Source organism: Alexandromys fortis, unplaced genomic scaffold, assembly GCF_014885135.2.
Source record: "Alexandromys fortis isolate MF-2015 unplaced genomic scaffold, M_Fortis_MF-2015_v1.1 scaffold_2_1_26212458, whole genome shotgun sequence".
Classification (NCBI taxonomy): Eukaryota; Metazoa; Chordata; class Mammalia; order Rodentia; family Cricetidae; genus Alexandromys; species Alexandromys fortis.
In genome coordinates, this window is record NW_026067930.1 from 2,100,870 (window position 1) to 2,119,426 (window position 18,557).

The following is an 18,557-nucleotide window of genomic DNA, read 5'->3' on the forward strand; positions in this document are numbered from 1 at the left end:
TGAACTGTCTTGGTTATTGTTTCATTGTTGCAACAAAACACCATGACCGAGGCAGCTTGCAAAAGAAAGTGTTTAATTTGCCTTACAGTTTCAGAAGGTTAGAGTCAGTGAGTGATGGAGCAAAGGCAGCAGGAACAGCTCCAAGCATGAGGCAGAGAGAGCTAATTGGGAATGGTGGGTGTGAGTCTTTTGAAACCGCAAAGTTTCCCCAAGTGGCACATCTCCTCGAACAAGAGCACACCTTCTACCCCTCCCCAAACATTTCCACCAATGGGGGGGGGCAAATATTAAAACGGAAGAGTCTATGGGGGCCATTCTCATTCAGCCACCACGTGGTCTTTTATTGATGAAGGGTTGGGAAAGCAGGTGTGTTTTCCTGGGGACTAGAGTGTATTGGTTGTTTGTCTCAACTTTCTGTTTTTGTTTTAATTTGGGGGGGGGGTTATTTGATTGATTGTTTGATTTTGGAGACAGTTTCACTGCGTAACAGCCCCCAGCTGTCCTGGAACTGACTTTGTAAACCAGGCTGACCTCGAACTGAAATCCTCCTGCCTCTGCCTCCGGAAGGCTAGGGTTAAAGCCACTTGTTTGTAGCCACTCAGCTGTAAGGCCTGCGACTGCGCATGCGTGGGAATCGACTAGCAGCGTGACCTGTGCACTCTGCCTGTCGCTGCAGGTTTTCTTTATTGCCTTCCTCTCAAAAACGGGGGCCAGAGGGAAGGAAGTAGGGTTTGTGAAAACCTATTACATTCTGGCTGCTTGAAACAGAACAAAAATAAAACACGTTTTAACCACATAAAGTTCGTATTTAATAGTGGACTTTTGATGGTGAGAGCAGCCTGTGAGCCATGGGATACATCTGAGACTTGCTCGCAAGTGTTGCTAGTGGATCCCACGTAAGGACAGAGGTGCGGTGTGGTCCCCGTCCAGGTGGTACCTCTTCCCAGAGACAGCAGTTTGGTCTGTGGGAGCAGGGCAGTTGGAGTGGGGAGAGCTTCGATGAAACCTGAGGAGAATGTCCAAGAAATGTACACTTACCTTAGGATCGCTACTGTGTCCTTGTGAACCTGTGCCAGTGGGAGCATTCTGATTCCCAGGGGCTGCTCAGACTGTGCTCACTAGAGCCCTAATCAGAGAACTCACGACTGAGCCTACGCCAGTTAGCTTGGGGTTTGGACGGCCTCGGGGGCGGAGCGTGTGTCCTAGGGGCGGAGTGGGGCGGGGCCAGTAATGAGCTGGCACTGCGGGTCGGTTGCGGCTGCCGAGCCTACCCGGTTTGAGATGCGGTGCAAACGCTGCGCGAAGTGTGCCCAGATTCACGGTCAGACCTCGGGAGGGACCTGGGAGCGGCCACGGGTGAGTTCCCATGGTGACAGGGATTGTGGTGGGGAAGGGCAAGGGCGAGGTCACCCGCACCTAGCCCGTGCTGGGAACCCTCCCCAAGCAACACTGCAGTCTTTCGGGCGGAGCTCCCCGAGAGGGGGCAGGAGGCACCCGAGCCTCAGGCCTGGCCTGATTCAGGACTTCAGAATCCTGGACTGGCACCAGGGAAATGGGTCATGAAGGGTTGTCTTCCGGGGAGTGTATTTTAGTGCCCCCAGCAGGGATCAGATCGCGCGTAGGCAGGGAGGAGAATATTGGTCCACATTACCCCAACAGTCCCAAACACCAGACTCACCCTATGGAACTCTGTCTTGGGCAAGCATCGTCCGTCTGGCCTGCATCTGAAGAGGCTTTAGGTAGGAGCTGAGCACTCACCAGGGCCCCTTCCGCTTTGGCGGAGGACTCTCACAGCAGAGTCTCACTTTCCTGGGGATGGGGTGGGAAGCGAGGGGACTCCACGCAGGGAAGCAAATGCAAGAGGGACCTCTGCTCCAAGAAGAGACCAAACCTGGATTCCAGTCCTCTGGAGAGCCTCCTGCACTCTGGGCTGGGCCAGGAAGAGACTGCTTGCCAAGTTTCCATATCACCCCCCCCCCAAAAAAAAAAAAAAAACCTCCGTTAGGTGAAATCCTCTTTGGGTTCCACATTCAAGGAGCCCAGTTCCTAGGATCTATCCCCCCCTTTTTAGCTCCCCTCACCCTCACCTTTTGCTTGCTTTTGGTCTTCTATTGGAATGCCCACACATCCGGCTCCCTCCTCCCATCTCCAGGTAAATGGAAATCAACAACACCCACTGAGCTGGGAGGCTCTGCCTGCCCCAGACCAGCTGTGATTACAGGTCTCTGTCATTGTCCCTGCAGGGTTGCTTTATCCCTCGGAGACCAAGAACTCAAGCAGGGCAAGAGCCTGCCCTGTGCCTCCCTGCCCTGCTTCTTCCCAGGCCTGGGTTGGATCCAGGACCAGCTGTTCAGTCCCACGCTGTCCTCATATCTCCATCATGACATCCCTGCTCACGGTGCTCCTGGTGGTTCTAGTGGGCCTGCCTGTGGGTAAGGTGGATGGAAGCTCAAGGGACCCGGTTGTGGGACAGGCAGGTGGGAAGTCAGCGGGCTGGCCAGAGATCTCCTGCCTTCTGACTGTTCTCACCTGGTGCCTAGTGGGAGTGGGAGGTTGGTGGAGACAGCTGGGGTCTGGCTGGCAGGAAAGGGATGTCTTCCTGTTCTCTGAACCCCGTCATGGCCCACAGCCCAGGCTCTGGAGTGCCACGTGTGTGCCTACAACGGAGACAACTGCTTCAAACCCATGCGCTGCCCGGCCATGGCCACCTACTGCATGACCACTCGTACTTGTGAGTCTGGACTTTAGGGAAGGAGGCCCCCAGCTGCCTACAAGCTGAGACTGAGCCATCCAAGGTCCTGATTCTCTCACTACAACCTTGTGTCCTGTCCTCTGTAGACTTCACCCCGTACCGGATGAAAGTGAGGAAGTCGTGCGTACCCAGCTGCTTTGAGACCGTGTACGATGGCTACTCCAAGCATGCATCTGCCACCTCCTGTTGCCAGTACTACCTCTGCAATGGAGCTGGCTTTCCTACCCCAGTGACCTTGGCTCTGGTCCCGGTACTCCTGGCCACCTTCTGGAGCTTGCTGTGAAGCTCTGTTCCCCCAGGCAGACCCACTGAAACGCAAAGCTCTTAAAAGACACAAATAGTCCCCTCTCACCCCCTCGCTCCACCCAACCCTCTTCCTTCAGCCGCAACGAGAGCCCATGGCTACCTACAAAAGAACTCATGGCATCCAGATACCTCACCCCGAGGCCATAACCTGTCATTTTCAGAAGGCTGATATATGGATCTAAATCTCTCTGCCCAGGATCAGAGGCATCTGGGAGAGTGCTGTTTGGTGGGGGTGGGGTGGGATGTCAGTCACACTGATTTGAAGGAATTAGTGGCCAAATTCCACTTTCATAGCATCAGGACCCTGCCTCAGTCTACCCAGTAGAGGATAGGCCTGCCAGAGGGGGATAAAAGATCACGAACTGTCTAGAAGCAAAGAAAGACTCAGTGGAGCTGTCTCCTGCTGAGTTCAGATGCTGCTCAGGGCAAGTGTGAGATGGAAGCCTTTTTTGTCATTTCCAGCTCTCTCAGAAATTCTGCCAGACCCGGTGTCAGGACAGCTCTGGGCTGAGGGTAGCTAGCTATGGCTTCATTTCCACAGGCCACTAAGATCTCTCCAGCCTCAGCAGCTCAGCAGGCCCTGCGACCTCACACTGCTGCTGGGCCTTGAGGCTGGCAGAGACATGGGGGCAGGCTGCCCATGCTATATTTTGTCTGGCCTGTCCACAGGTCAGAGCTATTCTGAGCATGGCAGGAAGGGAACAAAGGCAGGTCAGAGCCAGCTGGTGGAGCAACCGGGACAGCAAAGCAGACTTCAGCTGGCTTCCCAGGTCCTGTAGGCAGCTTCTGCATCCTCTGAGCTCTCGGTAAATTATGCCGAGGCAAATGCACAGGGAGCCAGCCCAAGTACTGGGTGACTGTCTGTGAAGTCAGCTGAAGACTTCTAGGTATCAAGATCCCGAAGAACCCAACCCCGATTTAGGAGACACTGATCTGTCTTTTATGCCAGTGTAGTTGACCCAGGGAGCCTTACCCTCTTCTCTGACTAGTACCCTAACTCATGTGCCACTGAGGAGACCCCTGAAGCTGGCCCAGCCCAGAGGTCAGGATGCTGGCCCTTGTCCATGTCTGGCTAGGAGAATCTTACTGATCCCCACATCCTGAATGCTTTTTCTCACACCACCAGCTGTAGGATCAGGACACAGAGGCCCATCCTGGGGACCTTCCTCCCTGTTCTTAGGCAGACCTGAGCTCCGCTGCTGAAAGTGATGTGGTTTTCTGCCTCAGTTTCCTCCTCTTGCGACAGGCCAGTGGGGGATGGGAGATAGAATCCTGCTGATGGGCCTACCCACATCCTCGGGAATAGGAACTGTGCAGCTTTATTACAGAGGTGTATGGGGTGGGAAATGGCCCAGAAATGAGGAGGCATTGACTACCCGGAAAAAATGTGAGTCTCATGGGAGAGCAGAGGGAGGAGTGCACGTGCACATGAACACAGTGACTGCAAAAACCCAGAAGGCAGCACTGGCTGTCGTGTCCCCTGAGGTCCAGGCAGGATGCTGGGAGGAAGCCAGTGCTGCCCCCTCCTGAGCTTTCATAGAAAACACAGAGAGAGAGAGAGAGAGAGAGAGAGAAAGAGAGAGAGAGAGAGAGAGAGAGAGAGAGAGAGAGAGAGAGAGAGAGAGAGAGAGAAACAGCATTGGGACTGACCTATTGAAGCCACAGGGCCCTTGGTAAGGAGGCGGGCCCCTAACTCAGTGGGTGAGGCCTGGGAAACTTTACCTGGCTTATGCAAGTCCATTGTCCCCAGTCAAGGTGGCATCCTGGGCTAGAGCTGGGAGGAGGCCCAAGACCAGGTCCTCCCTCCCACCACAAGGGTTGATGTGGAACAGGCCCTTGATTACCTATTGCTGAGAGTGTGGCAGGGTTTGGGGGGCAGTTTCTTTCACCTGCCTCATAACAGCATCTAGACAGGCCCCACAGTGTCCACACTGCCACCCACCCCTACAGGAAGTGTACCTACCTAGCCTGTTCTTGGTGCTTAGCACAGAGCCCAGAAGGTGCTCCATTAACACAGGGCCAAGCCTGCCAGTGGGAGGTGCAGGTTAGGGGAACAGCGCCAGATGGTCTGTCCTGAATCCTGTCTGGGGTGGTGTGATATTGCAGGTGGCTCTGCACACCCCACAGCAGTTATGCAAAATGTGTGTGTTTGGGGGTTCACTACTGCTCCCCTTTGACAGGTAAAGAAACTGAAGCACAGAGGAGTGAAGTACTTAATTTTCCCAGGCCACCTGGCCTCCTCATCTGCCTAGTACCAACCTATTCCACTATGGGAACTCTTTCAACAGCTGGGGGTCTTTGAGGCTGCATGCTGTCAGGATGACTGTGGCTTCATAAACCAGAGACTCCCAGAATGCAACGTCATAAACGTTTACAAATCTGAGGCCTTAGAAGGGAACATCAGAACTGGAAGTTTGAGGGGCTGGGGGGTAGGCCAGGGGTGCCCAGCCCTGTGTGTGGATACAGAGAGAGGAACACAGGATGGAGTGGCAGACAGAAGAACAAAGTCACATCAGCCGTACAAGCTGACTCTGCCTTTGTCAGGGATAGGGCTCAAGGCAGTGGGTGTGCTCACACTAGGGTAAGCAGTAGCCCCTCAACATGGATGGTGTCCAGGAAGGCTGGCGGTGATTCTCTAAGCATTGCGTTCTGGAAGCATTGCATTCACTGGAGAGAGGCTGCTGGGTGGAACGGTGATGTCACAGAGCCTATGTACCTCTGTGGGGTTTGCTGAAGCCGGGCCAAGACATGAAGCTAAAGCATGCCGAAGAACGGAGTGAGGTGTCCGGTCTAGCCCATCAGAGAGATACTGCGGTGAGGGTTACGCTCTGCCACTGTGCCTGTGTTGGCTTCCCCAAAGCGGATAAGGGGGAGGGGATCAGGATCGCCTCCATCTTCATCATCTGAAACTCCAGAATGATTTCCGGGAGTAGGGCGGCCCCTTGCTTCAGTGCGTGGTTACTTTCCAGCAAGTACCATGGCATCCGGCCGCACTGCCTGCCCTGGGTTCCTCAAGCACAGGCTCATACTCCAGCCATCTCACTGGTGAAATGACAGTGACAGCGGCCACTCAGCTGGCTCTTGGGGACCAGCGCCAAGCCTGGGGCCTGCATAGAGGCCACCCCAAAGGATGCATGGATACATGCTCCCTGGCACTTCCCTGGGCTGTGTCTCTGCCAACCCTAAGCTCTCACCCAGCAAGGTCATGAAATCCACTTTTAGGCCCCTTCCCCTAGCAAGCCCCATGCACCTAAACTTCCGAGTGGTCCGTGTCAATGTCCCCCGCTGAATGAATAAACAAATGAAGGACACGCGTCTGCCTTGCTCTCCTATCTGTCTTCTCTCTGAGGTCAGACCTCACCCACCCAGATTGGCTTGCTCAGGTAGACCTCCTGGCCCAGAAGGTCCCTGGCTCCTGGCCTGATATCAGAGCCAACCAAGGCAAGAGTGGTGTTCACGGGATTCCAAGAGCTTGCTGAAAGTCATCTCCGTTCTGTGAAAAGAGGCAGACCCGCCAATTCCCATTGATGGACCAACAAGCCCAGGGGTAGACTGAGGAACTGCATAGGAAAAGACAGGACACACACATACACACGCTACTTCTGCCTTCTGGATTTTTGCTTTCTGATCCCACTTTTTTGCTACCTAGCTCTACCACCAGCCCCCCCCCCTCAGGATCCTGCCCAACCCCTCGGTTTGGGGACCCCATAAAGCACAGAAGTAAATAAAGCCACCTGGACAGCCAGAGCAGACACACGAGATCTCCTGCCTGTCCTGAGTGACTGTACCCATCTATTGGCAGGATGCCCCCTGCCCTGCTATCTGTTGCTTGTGTCTCTTACCCCACCTGGAACCTTTTTAACACCAAAGTCTTTGCTCCCCGCTCCTGCTTGCCACTGGACATATACCACAGGACTTAGTTTCCTTGGTGCCATGCCAGTACCATCCCTTGACAGGTAACACTCACCCCTTGTGCCCAGGACCATGTGTATAGCCATACTTCTCCTGAGTTTCTTAGTCCTGGAAGGGACAGGGCAGGACAGGACCGAATCCTGATTTAGCTGATGAGGAAACTCAAAATCCCCACCACCATGCTCCACGCAGAGTGAGCGGCTAAGGCATCATAGTTTCACCTGGCCCTGGTTCCATTCACACCTGTGAGGGGTAGGGAGGGCTACTTGCTTATGCCATGCCCTCCGAGCAGCTCCAGGGTGAGGTGGACCTGCACTGAGTGTCCAGCCTGCACAAGGCCTCTCTCGAGAGCCTTGGGCCTGATGGTTGGGACATCCCTGTTCCACAGAGGAGGGAAGAAGGCTTACGAAATTGTACCAGGCTCCCTTGAGGTCACACAGCAGCAAGCTCTGCCAGCTCCCATCTGAGCCAGGTAGCAAGTGACTCAGGGCTGGGAACCAGCAGCTATGGGAGCCAAGGGTGGAGTAGGATCCACAAGCAGGTATAAGGGGTGGCCAAGGAGTAAATCTCGTCCTTAACACGGAGAACATGAGGCTTCTCTTCTGGTTCCTTCTGGCCGTGGTCTTGAGCCTGGAACTAGGTGAGTTGGGGGTGTGGCCGCTTTCTCTACTGCACTGACTTATTCCTGTCCTTCCATCCTGGGCCACCACTCACCCTTGGGGTTACCCCTTTCATCCTTCCTCTCCCTATGCTGGTCACCAAGGCCCTCCCTGCCCACCAGCCTCTGTCCTCTGCCACTGGCCTTCCCAGATTCCTAAGCCCTTTTCTCTGGACTCAGCACCCTCTGCAGTCCTCAGCTCACTGCTCAGTTTGAAAGCCACCCCCAGGCCTCTCCAGTTCCATAGCAGCACTGCTGCACCCACACAGACATGGCACGCCTCTGCCACTTTTCCCTCCTGCAGTCCTAGAGCTCCAGCAGGTCTGCAGCCACTCTCTCCTGATGCCCCCCCCACACACACACCTCCTTGCTTAGATTCTCTCTTCCACCTTCCTTGGGCAACCTCATCCTCACTTGACTTCAGTCCCCTCAGACTTCTATACCCTAGTTTCATTTGCTTCAATAATAGAGGCTTTGACCCCCTAGTGTTTGCTGATGGCCTCCCAGGGACACCCCCAAATATCACTGCCTATGCCTGGTCTTGACATCACTTAGGGGACCCTAAGTGGTTCCTATATCCAACCACAACCAATGCCTGAGCAAAGAAACAGTTGCCCCTGTTGTCCAGCAGCAACCTGTGTTCTAAACTCGGCCAGCCCCAGCTCCTAGAGGCCTCACCTAGAAAAACCTCAGTTTCCACCTATGGGTGGGAACACTCCAGGACTTGGGGTCCACCTGAGGTGGGGTAGGAGATCTATGTGTACACCGCTGGCTGTACTTCACCCTTCTTGGACCGAGCTTCATGGGGATTCTCTGACCTGAGAAAGCCTGAACTTTTGACCCCCAAGTGTTCCCTCAAACCCTTCAGGAGAGACCAGATCTACTTTGATAGTCCTGAGCTCAGAGTTGAGAGGTTTTTGTCACTGTCAGGGCTAAGGTTTCGGAGGGCATGCTCAGCCATGGGCCAGTCACCCTCTCTGTCTTAACCAAGGCCTGAATATCTCAGGAGCGTCTGTGAGCCTGAGACCACTTTCTACACTGGGACCTCCCTGCCCCTTCCTCTATGGAAATCATACCTGCCCACTCAAGACAAAATTCTCAAGGCTGGACAGAAGTTGGAGGGAGCCGGGCTCCACGTGCCTCTCTCAGCAAACTCCACATCCTACATCTTTTCTGGCACCTGCTCTGTCACCCAGGGGCAATGCCATCTCCCCAGGGCTCGAAGCAGCCAGAGAAGGTTGAGCTGCATCCTAAGCTGATCTCAGAATGAGCAAATAGGATGGGAAGGAGTCACCTGGACCGGCAACATTGCAGCGGGACTGAATACGGTGGAGTCTGCTCCCCCAAGGCTCACCCCATCCTCCCTCGCATCCTCTTCTCCAAAGCCCTCACTTTCTTCCTTTTCTTTCCTTTTTTGTTTGTTTGTTTGGTTTGGTTTGGTTGTTTTTTTGTTTTTGTTTTTTTTGAGACCGTATTTCTCTGTGTAGCTTTAGAGCCTGTCCTGGAACTCACTCTGTAGACCAGGCTGACTTCGAACTCACAGAGATTTGTTTGCCTTTGCCTCCTGGATGCTGGGATTGAAGGTGTACACCACCACTGCCCAGCTAGTCCTTTTTTTCTCCCTAAACAAGTACCTGCTTGGGGTCCATCCCCATGACCTATCACTGCACCCAGAACTAATTTCTTTCTGAGAGCTAAACCTTCCTGGCCTCCTTGACGAAAACACACACACACACACACACACATACACACAAAACCCAAGTGGGGCAGGGCAGTTATTCTTTCTCTTAATGACCCAGCTCTTGCTCCAACTCCAACCACTGATTCATTCACTTACTCCTGGGACTCATCAGTGCAGGAGGATGCAGCGTGATGGATACTTGGGGGCACTGGGAATGGGAAGGGATCCCCATTCCTCTCCAGAACCCCAGTGGATAGCAGTGTTAATCATGAAAATAACAAGGCCAGTCTGTACATCAAAGGAGGTTCCCTGGGATGGCCTCTGAGCTACCTTGTGCTACATGGATCATGGAAAGATGAGCCTGGACAAAGTTAGGAGACACGGAGAGGAAGAAGAACGAGAGGCGGTACCAGTCCAATTCTCCCCAGCGCTTTGCCTGTTCCTTCTGGTGCCCCAGCCAGCTGCTGTCTAAGCCCCTCCCTATCTGGTGAACAGTCTGTTCAGTGTCTGTAAGATCCATGGGGCAGTAGCAGGCTTGGGGGCTTTTGTTGCTACCTTTTGTGTTCCTGGCAAGGTCTCAGCTTGCTCTGCGGGGGTGGTGAACAGTCAAGGCAGGTGGTGGGGACCTTGCTATGGTATGGACTTCCTGTCTGTCACCTGCTCCATGGTGTATAGGATGAAGGACTGGCCTTTGAGACCGGCCGGAACTGACCGGCATACTTCCCTGTGAGGTCTGGTAGAGGTGTGGCTGTAGGAGTCCCAGGGGGACCTCTACTCTCCCTGGCTACTCAGTGGCCCAGGTAGGAGGGGGCTCTTCCAGGGCAACCATGCAGCAGCATGGTGCTGGAGAGTACCTAGGGCCGGGCGTGGGGTTAGGGAATCCAGAGAAGGGAGCTTAAGGAAGCACCAGAAAGATGCAGAGAGGCAAGGCAAGGGCAGGGAGACAGATGAGGGAATCCAAAGGAAGCATGAGAGAGTGTGGTAGGCCACTTTCCTGACGGGCACCCCCTGGGCTGGATGCAAGAATAGTGATGTACCATTTGTCAGGGTGGCAAACAGAGCTCCGTGGACTCCCACCTTCCTTCTGCCTGGCCATGGATTCCCTACTAACTGGGTAAAGGCCCCACCACCTCAGCCCACAGAACATTTATACCAAGAGGTATAAATGATCCTTCTCAGGTCCCTGGGGGGGAGAGTATCGTTAAAGTCTCAGTCTCAGATTCCCACTCCCCCCCCCCCATTTCAGGAGCCTGGACCTGCGCTCCTCTCCCCTAGGAGCTCTCACCTCTGCTCCATCCAGCCCTTGGTGTCCTGGGCAGAGGGACACAGGCCAGCTGGTTCCAATATGAACGAGTATCTCTCACAGTAATACGCTGAGCACCAGGGTCTCACTTCTCCCTCCCTCCAAGGCCCAGAGGGGCTTTGCACCACAGAGGAGGGCTGGGAAGCTGGGCTTCAGAGCCCTGGGGCTGGTGGAGGATGGAAGCAGGGTGTTGGGTACAAGAGCGGGTGTCACCCTCTGCAGGAGTTGCTCACTGGCTGCCCCTGTCTCTGTCTGCCTATAGCTATAACACAGGGCATGCAGTGTCACATCTGCAAGGGGTTTGGAGGATGTTCCCACCCGTCCAGATGCCCAAGGAGCTCCACCCACTGCATCATCATCGGCACCCGTGAGTGCGGTGGGAGGGTGGGCTGGACACGCCCTTCTTGCACAGAGAGCTGGCTCACTGGGCAGGCAGAGCCCAAGTCCATGTGGTGGTTAACCAACCTAAAACAGAGTGGAAAGATGTCTGGCAGTCCCTGTCTGGGGTAGGTGGCCGGGCAGGGGTTCTTGGTGCCCAGGGATGATGCTCAGCACAATGGCGAATATGGCAGAGGTTTGGGGAGCTCGGGGATTCAGGGAGCACCATGGTCTCTCCCTTATCCCTTAGGAGCTCCCATCAGCTTCACAGACTTGCCTCTGGTGACAAAGATGTGCTACAGCGGCTGCCCTGATGTTGCCAGCTTGGGCTTGGGTCCTCACGTATCCATCGTTTGCTGCCAGTCGAATCTCTGCAACAGGGACTGACCACACTCTCACTGCCAGCTGGCCCCACGGAACCACGCCCAGGCCTGGTCCTTGGGGATCATTCCAGCCTGGCCAGCCCAAAGCCCCTCCCCCCCCAACTCAGACTTCCTCAGGAAGTTCTGAGTGAAATCCTGCATAAATCCACTGTGGTACAAACTTAAGGCCCTGATCCACTGTGGGCCACCCTCAGTGTCAACAAATCTTTCAATAAAAGCAGCTGGAACACACGGTGTAAGTTGTCCAATGGAAGCAGTGTTCCAGGCACTGGATTCAGGCAGTCTCTTAACCATGTCCTGTCTCTTATCAGTCACAGCCTCCTGGGCCCAGGCTGTCTGCTGCAACCCCCCACTGACCTTCTCTCTTCTACTAAGAGCCTACCTATTTTTAGGCAGACACGGGGTCTGAAAGGCGCAGGGGCTGCAGATGGTGACGCTGCTCTTGAGTAGGCTGTGAGGAGGAGCCGAGGCTGTAGGCACTTGAGAAGCACAGCAACGTGAGTCTGGGGCCCAGAAAGGAGGCTGAGGGCTGAGGAGCACTCCAACTTGGAAATGAGAGTACCCTCGATCTGGAGTTTGGGACACTTGAGGAGCACCCTGACCTGGCCTTAAAGGCTGGAAGGATCTCTGACCCAGACCCAATGAGCACCTTTACTCTGAATGAGACTCCAGAAGCCGCCTACAGACTCACAGTTGAGCGGGTGGAGGAGGAGGCCTCTGCAGAAGAGGAGTGGTATTCACTTACCACAGTCCTTTGGGGATCATCCACCTCTGTTGTCAGTAGCTCTCGGGGAACCCAGCTACCTTCTTGGCCTTATGACTCTGGTACCTTGTCCTGTTCTGTCTTTCCTACCACATCCTTGCCTGGTTCACCTTGCCTATGTCTCCTGAAAGGCTGTCCATCTATCAGACCCTGTGTGGCCCTGGGTTTGGATAGAGCCACCCAGACAGTATAACCACTCACTCACCTTAGTCTGGACACAGCAGTTAGACACCCAGAATTTCTGGAAGTTACTCGGTAAATATTTACCCACCGGCTCCCAGCCATGTCTGGAGATAAGTTTCGGCCTCTTGGTTTCGGGACCACAGAGGGAAGTCACAGTTGGCACCTGGCAGGAAACACAGAGGCAGGCCCTGACCTCGACATGCTTGTTCTCAGCTTGGCAAGGTTTTCAAGAAAATAAACCTTTGTAAAAAAGGCGACACCCATGAGGAGAACAATGGCCAAGCAAAGAGTAGCTGACAGAAAGCTGGGGTCTCAGCATCAGCCAAAACCCAGAAAAGAGGAAGCTCATGCTCTCAGTGCCCGAATGAGCAATGGTGCTGCTCAGGGCAGTGTGGGAAGGACGGCTAGCTGCACATTGGTACCCAGATGCAAAGCTAAGTAGAGATGCGTCCAGACCTCTCTCACCAGTGCAAAAGACACTTCAGTCAAATGAGAGACTTCAAAGTGAAAACAAAGACCTTGTTTGTTTGGGGAACTGAACTCACTGTAGAGCCCAGGCTGGCTCAGCATCCTGCACAGTTGAAAAGAAATTCTTTAATTGCTAGCCCATTCAGAAGAGAAAAGGTCTCAAACATGACTCTGGGCTTACAAATGATTAATTGAACGATTAAACCCGGTTTCTGGTTATGACCCGGAAGGGGTGCCCCTGGACTTACACACCGAAGTAGAAACATGTCCCTGGAAACTGGCCCATAATTGCTCAGAGCAGAGCTGTTCACGCCCAGCAACCACAGGGTGGAAACCCACATACCCATCACTGTGAATGCATGTATACAATGTGACATCCCTCAGGCTACACAATACTTGTCAGCAGCCTGTAGGAGTGAGGCACTGACCCGCACTCTTGCAGAGCTGGCCCTTGAAAACACTGCCAAACACTGCATTCTCCAGGACTCTGCATGAGATGGCGGGATTTAAGGCAGACTGGAAACAGATGGAGGCAGGTGTACAGGGCAGGAGGAGACTTCCAAAGCATTTCCTTCTGCTGCACCATTAAGCATCTCTGATCACCAAGATGCCTGTACATTTCTTTGGTCACTCTAGATATCAGAAAGGTTCTCCGAGAACTAGGATGGGAACACACGACATAGCGACAGAGGCTGTGGCAGAGAGGAAGGCGAGTGGGAGAAGCGTGCCTAAGCAGCCGTCTGTTGGCCTTGAAAACGTGGGCAGGGGCTTGATCACTCTGGTCAGCAGTGACTCTGCTGTGATGTCCAAGGTACCTTTGTCTGAATTGCTGCAGTTACAGAAATCGGGGTGTCTTGTGCTAGGCCTGCAAAGAACAGGGTGCGTGCTGAGCAAGGAACTTTTGGCAGGGCTCAAACAGGACACTCCCGTCACAACTTCCTGCCTGTGCCTAGGATTATCGGGTTTGACAAAAAGTTCTCATCCTGGAACTTTGTCCAGCCATCAATCCTGCAGTGGGCTTCAGTTGACCATTCTCCAAAACAACTCAGATACCAACTACGCATAGCCCACATCAGATCTCCAGGTCGAAGATCGGCCCCCAGGCTATGCTCATCTCACATCCTTCACTCTCTGTGTCTCTCCATACAGTATTTTAGACATCTTTGGTCATGTCCTTGATTTTAAGAGTGTGTAAAAGTGTTGCCTGAATTCTCGGGTTTCACTAAGGAACGTCAGAGCCTCCCTGCGTCTCCAGACACGAGTACTTTCTCATTATCTTCCTCAGAGGCCCAGATTCTCCTGTGTTAAGCAACCCAGAGGCTGAGAGTCCTGTCCCTTTGGTTTTACGGAGGTTTCATCATGTGGGCATCATTGATTACATCATTGGCCACTGGTGATCGGTTCACCTTTCAGTTCCTCTCCTGCCTCCAGAGGAGACTTGGGTGGGGATAAAAGTCCCCACCCTCTAATTGTGCAGGTGTCTCTTAGGTGGCCAGCCCCATCCTGGAACTAACAAGGGGCATCCCTCCGCTTGTCATTCATCAACTTTTAAAAGACACTCTAATTGCTACAGGGTTTCCAAGAGTTCTAAGGAGCTGCGTGTCAAGAAACTTGGCTGAAGACCAAGGGTACTTTCACAATGCTGTGGGAATGGAGGGATGGTTCGATAGCTAAGAGCATGGGCTTCCTTTCTGAGATAATGGAGCATGTCATCACAACTAGTGGTGTTTGCGGATGTCTGTGCCTATGCCAAAGCTATTGAGCTCTGTAGTGGGATGTCACTATGTATCCCAGGCTGGCCTTAAACCCATGGCAATCACTTAACAGCCACCCAAATGCAGAGATTACAGGTGGGCAGCAGCACACTCAGCAACTGATATAATTTGAAATGTGTGAGTTGCCAGGTATATGAGGTACAGTCAAGGAAGCCACTGACAATTAAAAAGAAAAAGATAGTCAGGCAGTGGTGGCACACATTTTTAATTCCTAACTCAGGAGGCAGAGGCAGGTGGATCTCTGTGAATTTGAGGCCAGCTTGGTCTACAGAGTTTCAGGACAGCCAGGACTACCCCCCCCCCAAAAAAAATCCCTGTATCGAAAAACAAAAACAAACAAGCAAAAATAAAACAAAAAAAGAAGATAAAAAAGATGCAAAATCTAAATTGGCAGTCATAAATTATTATATAAGAATCTGTAAAATAATACACATGGAAGCTTCCTAAAACTTGAGAGACTGGGACTAAAGGTTCAGGCCAGCTGGGTCACGTGAGGAGACTTGGGAGAGGAGGCTGTTAGCAAAATTGAAAGGCAGAAGACCGAGAAGGAAATATTTGCCTCACATGCCAAGAAGCGCACCACCCTCCACATGTGCCACAGGGCAGTGCCACAGGAAGTGATCAGAGGACACACAGAGAGGACAAGCAAAGAGGAATGCTGGGGTGGGGTGACAGGAGAGAGCTGTCACCCTTATTATCAAGGCTGTGACCATGAGAGAGAAGCAGTGGGTGAGGCTTGGCGGGGAGGGGCCTCTGGTGCTGCTCCTTGGAAGGACATTGGTAGACTCTAAGCCTGGAGTTGGCCGGATGCTGCTTCTGTAGATGCCTGTGTCGTCTCTTGTCTAATTCAGCTAACTTCAGCGCATCTGTGCCCACTGCTGGGTAGCCATGGCCATGCGCGGTGATGGATTTGCAGAATCAGAGACTTCGAGGCAGACTTTCAGGAGAGGGGCTGGCTAGCAGGCTGAAGTGCAGTTTGGGAGTCTGAGGCCAGATGTCAGAATGTAGGGTGATCTTTAATGGTTTCTTCTGAGGACCTCCTAGGCCCTTTGGGAAGGGCTACCGCCAAGTTTACCTTCCTGGACGCCTCCTGGAAAGGTTGATCTACAGTAGTGAGGACTAAGGTGGTTTATGTTTCCAGGGACAGTGAGCCTGTGGAGCTGTGGTTCTAGCTCCCCTGAGACCAAACTCCGTCCTTCTAGAGACATTCCTCTGACGTCTGGCTGGTGGGTGGAAAGGGTAGGTACGGAGACGTCTACTGCCCCACTTTCAGGATGAAACTGTGACTATCTCGTGATCCACAGAGCAGAGGTGCTTACGGGGTTTATGGATGTCCCCTGGGAGATGTGTGAGAGGATAAAGGAGGAGCTACGACACTGAGTGAGGACAGGGAAGGCAGAGGCAGGGCTTTATGACTCAAGAGAGCATCTGTCCAACCTCCCTCCATAGCTTGTCCTGGGCTCGGGGTAGTAACCAGGGCTCCCTTTCCCAGACTTCCAGAGCCAGGTCTCTGCTGCTGCTCTCCATTGAGAGACAGGGGCACGAATGGGTGCCCTCAGAGTCCCTGCTCAAGTTTCTTCCCATTCACCACACCAGTGCATTTTCTTAATGCTGCATCCGGAGGGAGGTGGTCCAGACAAGGTCTAGAGAGAGTTGCCATCGCAGAGTCTGGGTTTGCCCAGAAAACTAGTAGGCTGTGCAGTGTGAGAGGGACAGAAAGGTGAGATCTGACTGACTCACAGCTGGGGCATGACTCCTCAATGTCAGTAGCCCCAGGAGAGCCCCACAATGTCCTAGCATAGTAGCAGTGCTGCAGAGGTCCTCCACAGTTTCCCTTAGAGCTCGAAATCCAGACACATATAAGGCCTGGCCCCAGTCATACTCTGACCTGATCCTGGTTATAGACTAAATCCTGATCCTAATCGCCATGCCTTACCCCTGTACACTTAGAGAACTGAGTTCTAGCGTTGAGCCCTGACCCTGGTCACAGGCTCTGAGCCCTGATCCCTTTATACTCTGAGTCTTGATCAGGTTACATTCTGAGCCTTGATCCTAGTCACGCATTAAGCTTTTATCCAAAGGTTCCTGGAATTGAGAAGGGACGGGTGTGGCTCTCCCAGAACAGAGGCCTCCCAGACAGAGACAGCCCAGACCCTGGCTGGGCTACATTCTTCCCTGCCCCATGGTGGAAACTTCCCAGGTATAGCCTGGCTCTCACAGCACAGTGGGTGGAAACTCTAAGGGCAGAGACGCCTAGGGGACAGGCATATTCTAGGGGTTAAGGCAGAGGTGGGGCCCCTGGGCCTGAGGACAGGTAGGAGCTTGAACTGAGCTGGGTGTGCTGGAGGAACTGGGTTCAGTCTAAGGACACATGGGTGTAGTAGAGTGGACTCTCTAATCCAGTTAACTTCAGCACATCCATGCTTATGACCATGCGTGGTGAATGATTTGCGAAGTCAGATAGGCTTGGGATGCTGTCTGTCTTGCTGGGTGACCTGGTCTTAGCCAATTAGCTTCTCGGAGCCTAGTTTTTTTTTAGCCACAGTAAAATTAATTAGCACTCTGTCCCTCCAGAACTGTCATGAGGAAAAATACAGTCGGGAGGCCGAGTCTCTGACTCATGCTAGGCAGGGAAAGCACCGTGGTTGGTCCGGTGCCTTGGTAAATGGGGATCTCCCAGGCAGCGTGAAGCCAGACCCCAGTGGCACTCCTTAGCAGAAATCCCTGGGACCATAAATGGACCACGATGGAGACTCACAGAGATCGCTTCAACTGGAAGGGCAGGGCAGAAGCAAGAACAGACACCTGTGGCAGTGGGGCAGCACGAGCAGACCAGGACAGAAGTGAGGTTTGGGCACCCCACAGAAAGCCTCCCAGGAGGCCCAGCAACAGTGTGGTCTCAACCACTAGCAAAGAATCTAGCAGCTGTGCCCCCACCCCTACACTTTCAACTGCGATGAGGTCCTCTAGGGTGATGTTTGTGGAGAATCAGAGAGCTGGTAGCTGCCAGGTCATGGGAATCCCTGTCACAGCTTCCTGTCTGTGGCAAGGACACCACATAGACACACACATACACAGAGGGGGGGGGAGAGAAGGAGGGGGTGGGAGAGAGAGAGAGAGAGAGAGAGAGAGAGAGAGAGAGAGAGAGAGGACTTCCTTTCCTCCAACCCAATGGTTCTTAGCCTTCCTAATGCTGTGACCCTTTAATACAGTTCCTCATGTTGTGGTGACCCCAACCATAAAATTATTTTCATTGCTATTTCATTCTGTAAGTTTGCTATTATCACAACTCGTAATGTAAGCATTTTTGGAGAGAGGTTTGCCAAAGGGGTGGTTAGCCCCAGGTTGAGAACCACTGCGCCAACCCCTCGACCCTCAGTGGAGGGAGCTAGAGGGAGGTATATGGGCCCATGGAAGTCCTGCCTGAGATCAGCCCATGGGCCATGTGAGATCAAGGTGCACAGAGTGGATGGCCTTCCAGACAACATGGAATAGTGGCCCCTAAAGCAACCCTGGGCCTCCCCATCTCACCCTTCTGTCATAAACCTTCCTGGTGATCAAGCAAGTTCTGTCTTTGTTCCTTAGGCCTTTGAGCAAACTCGAGCTTTGTTGTCAGTGGCAATGCAGCACCCCCACCTTCTGACTACTTCAGAGGAGCCGGGAAGGCTCAGTTCACCCCGGAAAGGAGGGCATCCAGGCCATTGCTCTGCTCTGCAGACAGTAGCTGGCCACAAGGTAAAGGGTCTTTAAGATAGCAGGAAGTGGGCAGGAGAGCCCAAACCCCACTACCCCATTCTGTGCAGACTGGAGCCCCCTAACCTGTCCCAGAAGGAGGAATCTGTATGATTCCCTTGGGTAGGAGTCTCCAGGGGTGGTGGGGAAGGGCACCCTGTGGGAGCGGAAAGCAGCCCCGGGGCCAGGGAGGGATAGAATGACTACTTTGGGTGGTGGAGCTGAAAGAACGGTCTTGGGGCAGCGGGGGGGGGGGGGGGGGG

General features: G+C 53.5%; 2 protein-coding genes across 2 annotated transcripts; both read left to right on the top strand.

Annotated features, from left to right (window-relative positions):
- Window positions 1-999: 999 nt before the first annotated feature.
- On the top strand, window positions 1,000-6,539 carry Lynx1 (Ly6/neurotoxin 1). Its single transcript, XM_050145401.1, has 5 exons — window positions 1,000-1,356; window positions 1,660-1,739; window positions 2,244-2,432; window positions 2,630-2,731; window positions 2,839-6,539. The coding sequence occupies exons 2-5, from the start codon at window positions 1,682-1,684 to the stop codon at window positions 3,033-3,035; spliced, it is 546 nt and encodes a 181-aa protein (XP_050001358.1). The 5' UTR covers window positions 1,000-1,356; window positions 1,660-1,681; the 3' UTR covers window positions 3,036-6,539.
- A 718-nt stretch (window positions 6,540-7,257) lies between these two features.
- Window positions 7,258-11,377, top strand: Slurp2 (secreted LY6/PLAUR domain containing 2). The gene is made up of 3 exons (XM_050145402.1): window positions 7,258-7,610; window positions 10,875-10,979; window positions 11,241-11,377. Exons 1-3 carry the CDS (start codon window positions 7,559-7,561, stop codon window positions 11,375-11,377), a joined length of 294 nt encoding a protein of 97 aa, XP_050001359.1. The 5' UTR covers window positions 7,258-7,558.
- Window positions 11,378-18,557: the final 7,180 nt, after the last annotated feature.

Bases quoted from the DNA above. Each gene is read 5' to 3' on its own strand.
- Lynx1 (XM_050145401.1), top strand. From the start codon at position 1,682: ATGGAACTCTGTCTTGGGCAAGCATCGTCCGTCTGGCCTGCATCTGAA. The intron at 1,740-2,243 runs GTAGGAGCTGAG...TTGTCCCTGCAG, and splicing joins TGCATCTGAAGAGGCTTTAG to GGTTGCTTTATCCCTCGGAG. The intron at 2,732-2,838 runs GTGAGTCTGGAC...TGTCCTCTGTAG, and splicing joins CTGCATGACCACTCGTACTT to ACTTCACCCCGTACCGGATG.
- Slurp2 (XM_050145402.1), top strand. From the start codon at position 7,559: ATGAGGCTTCTCTTCTGGTTCCTTCTGGCCGTGGTCTTGAGCCTGGAA. The intron at 7,611-10,874 runs GTGAGTTGGGGG...GTCTGCCTATAG, and splicing joins GGTCTTGAGCCTGGAACTAG to CTATAACACAGGGCATGCAG. The intron at 10,980-11,240 runs GTGAGTGCGGTG...CTTATCCCTTAG, and splicing joins CTGCATCATCATCGGCACCC to GAGCTCCCATCAGCTTCACA.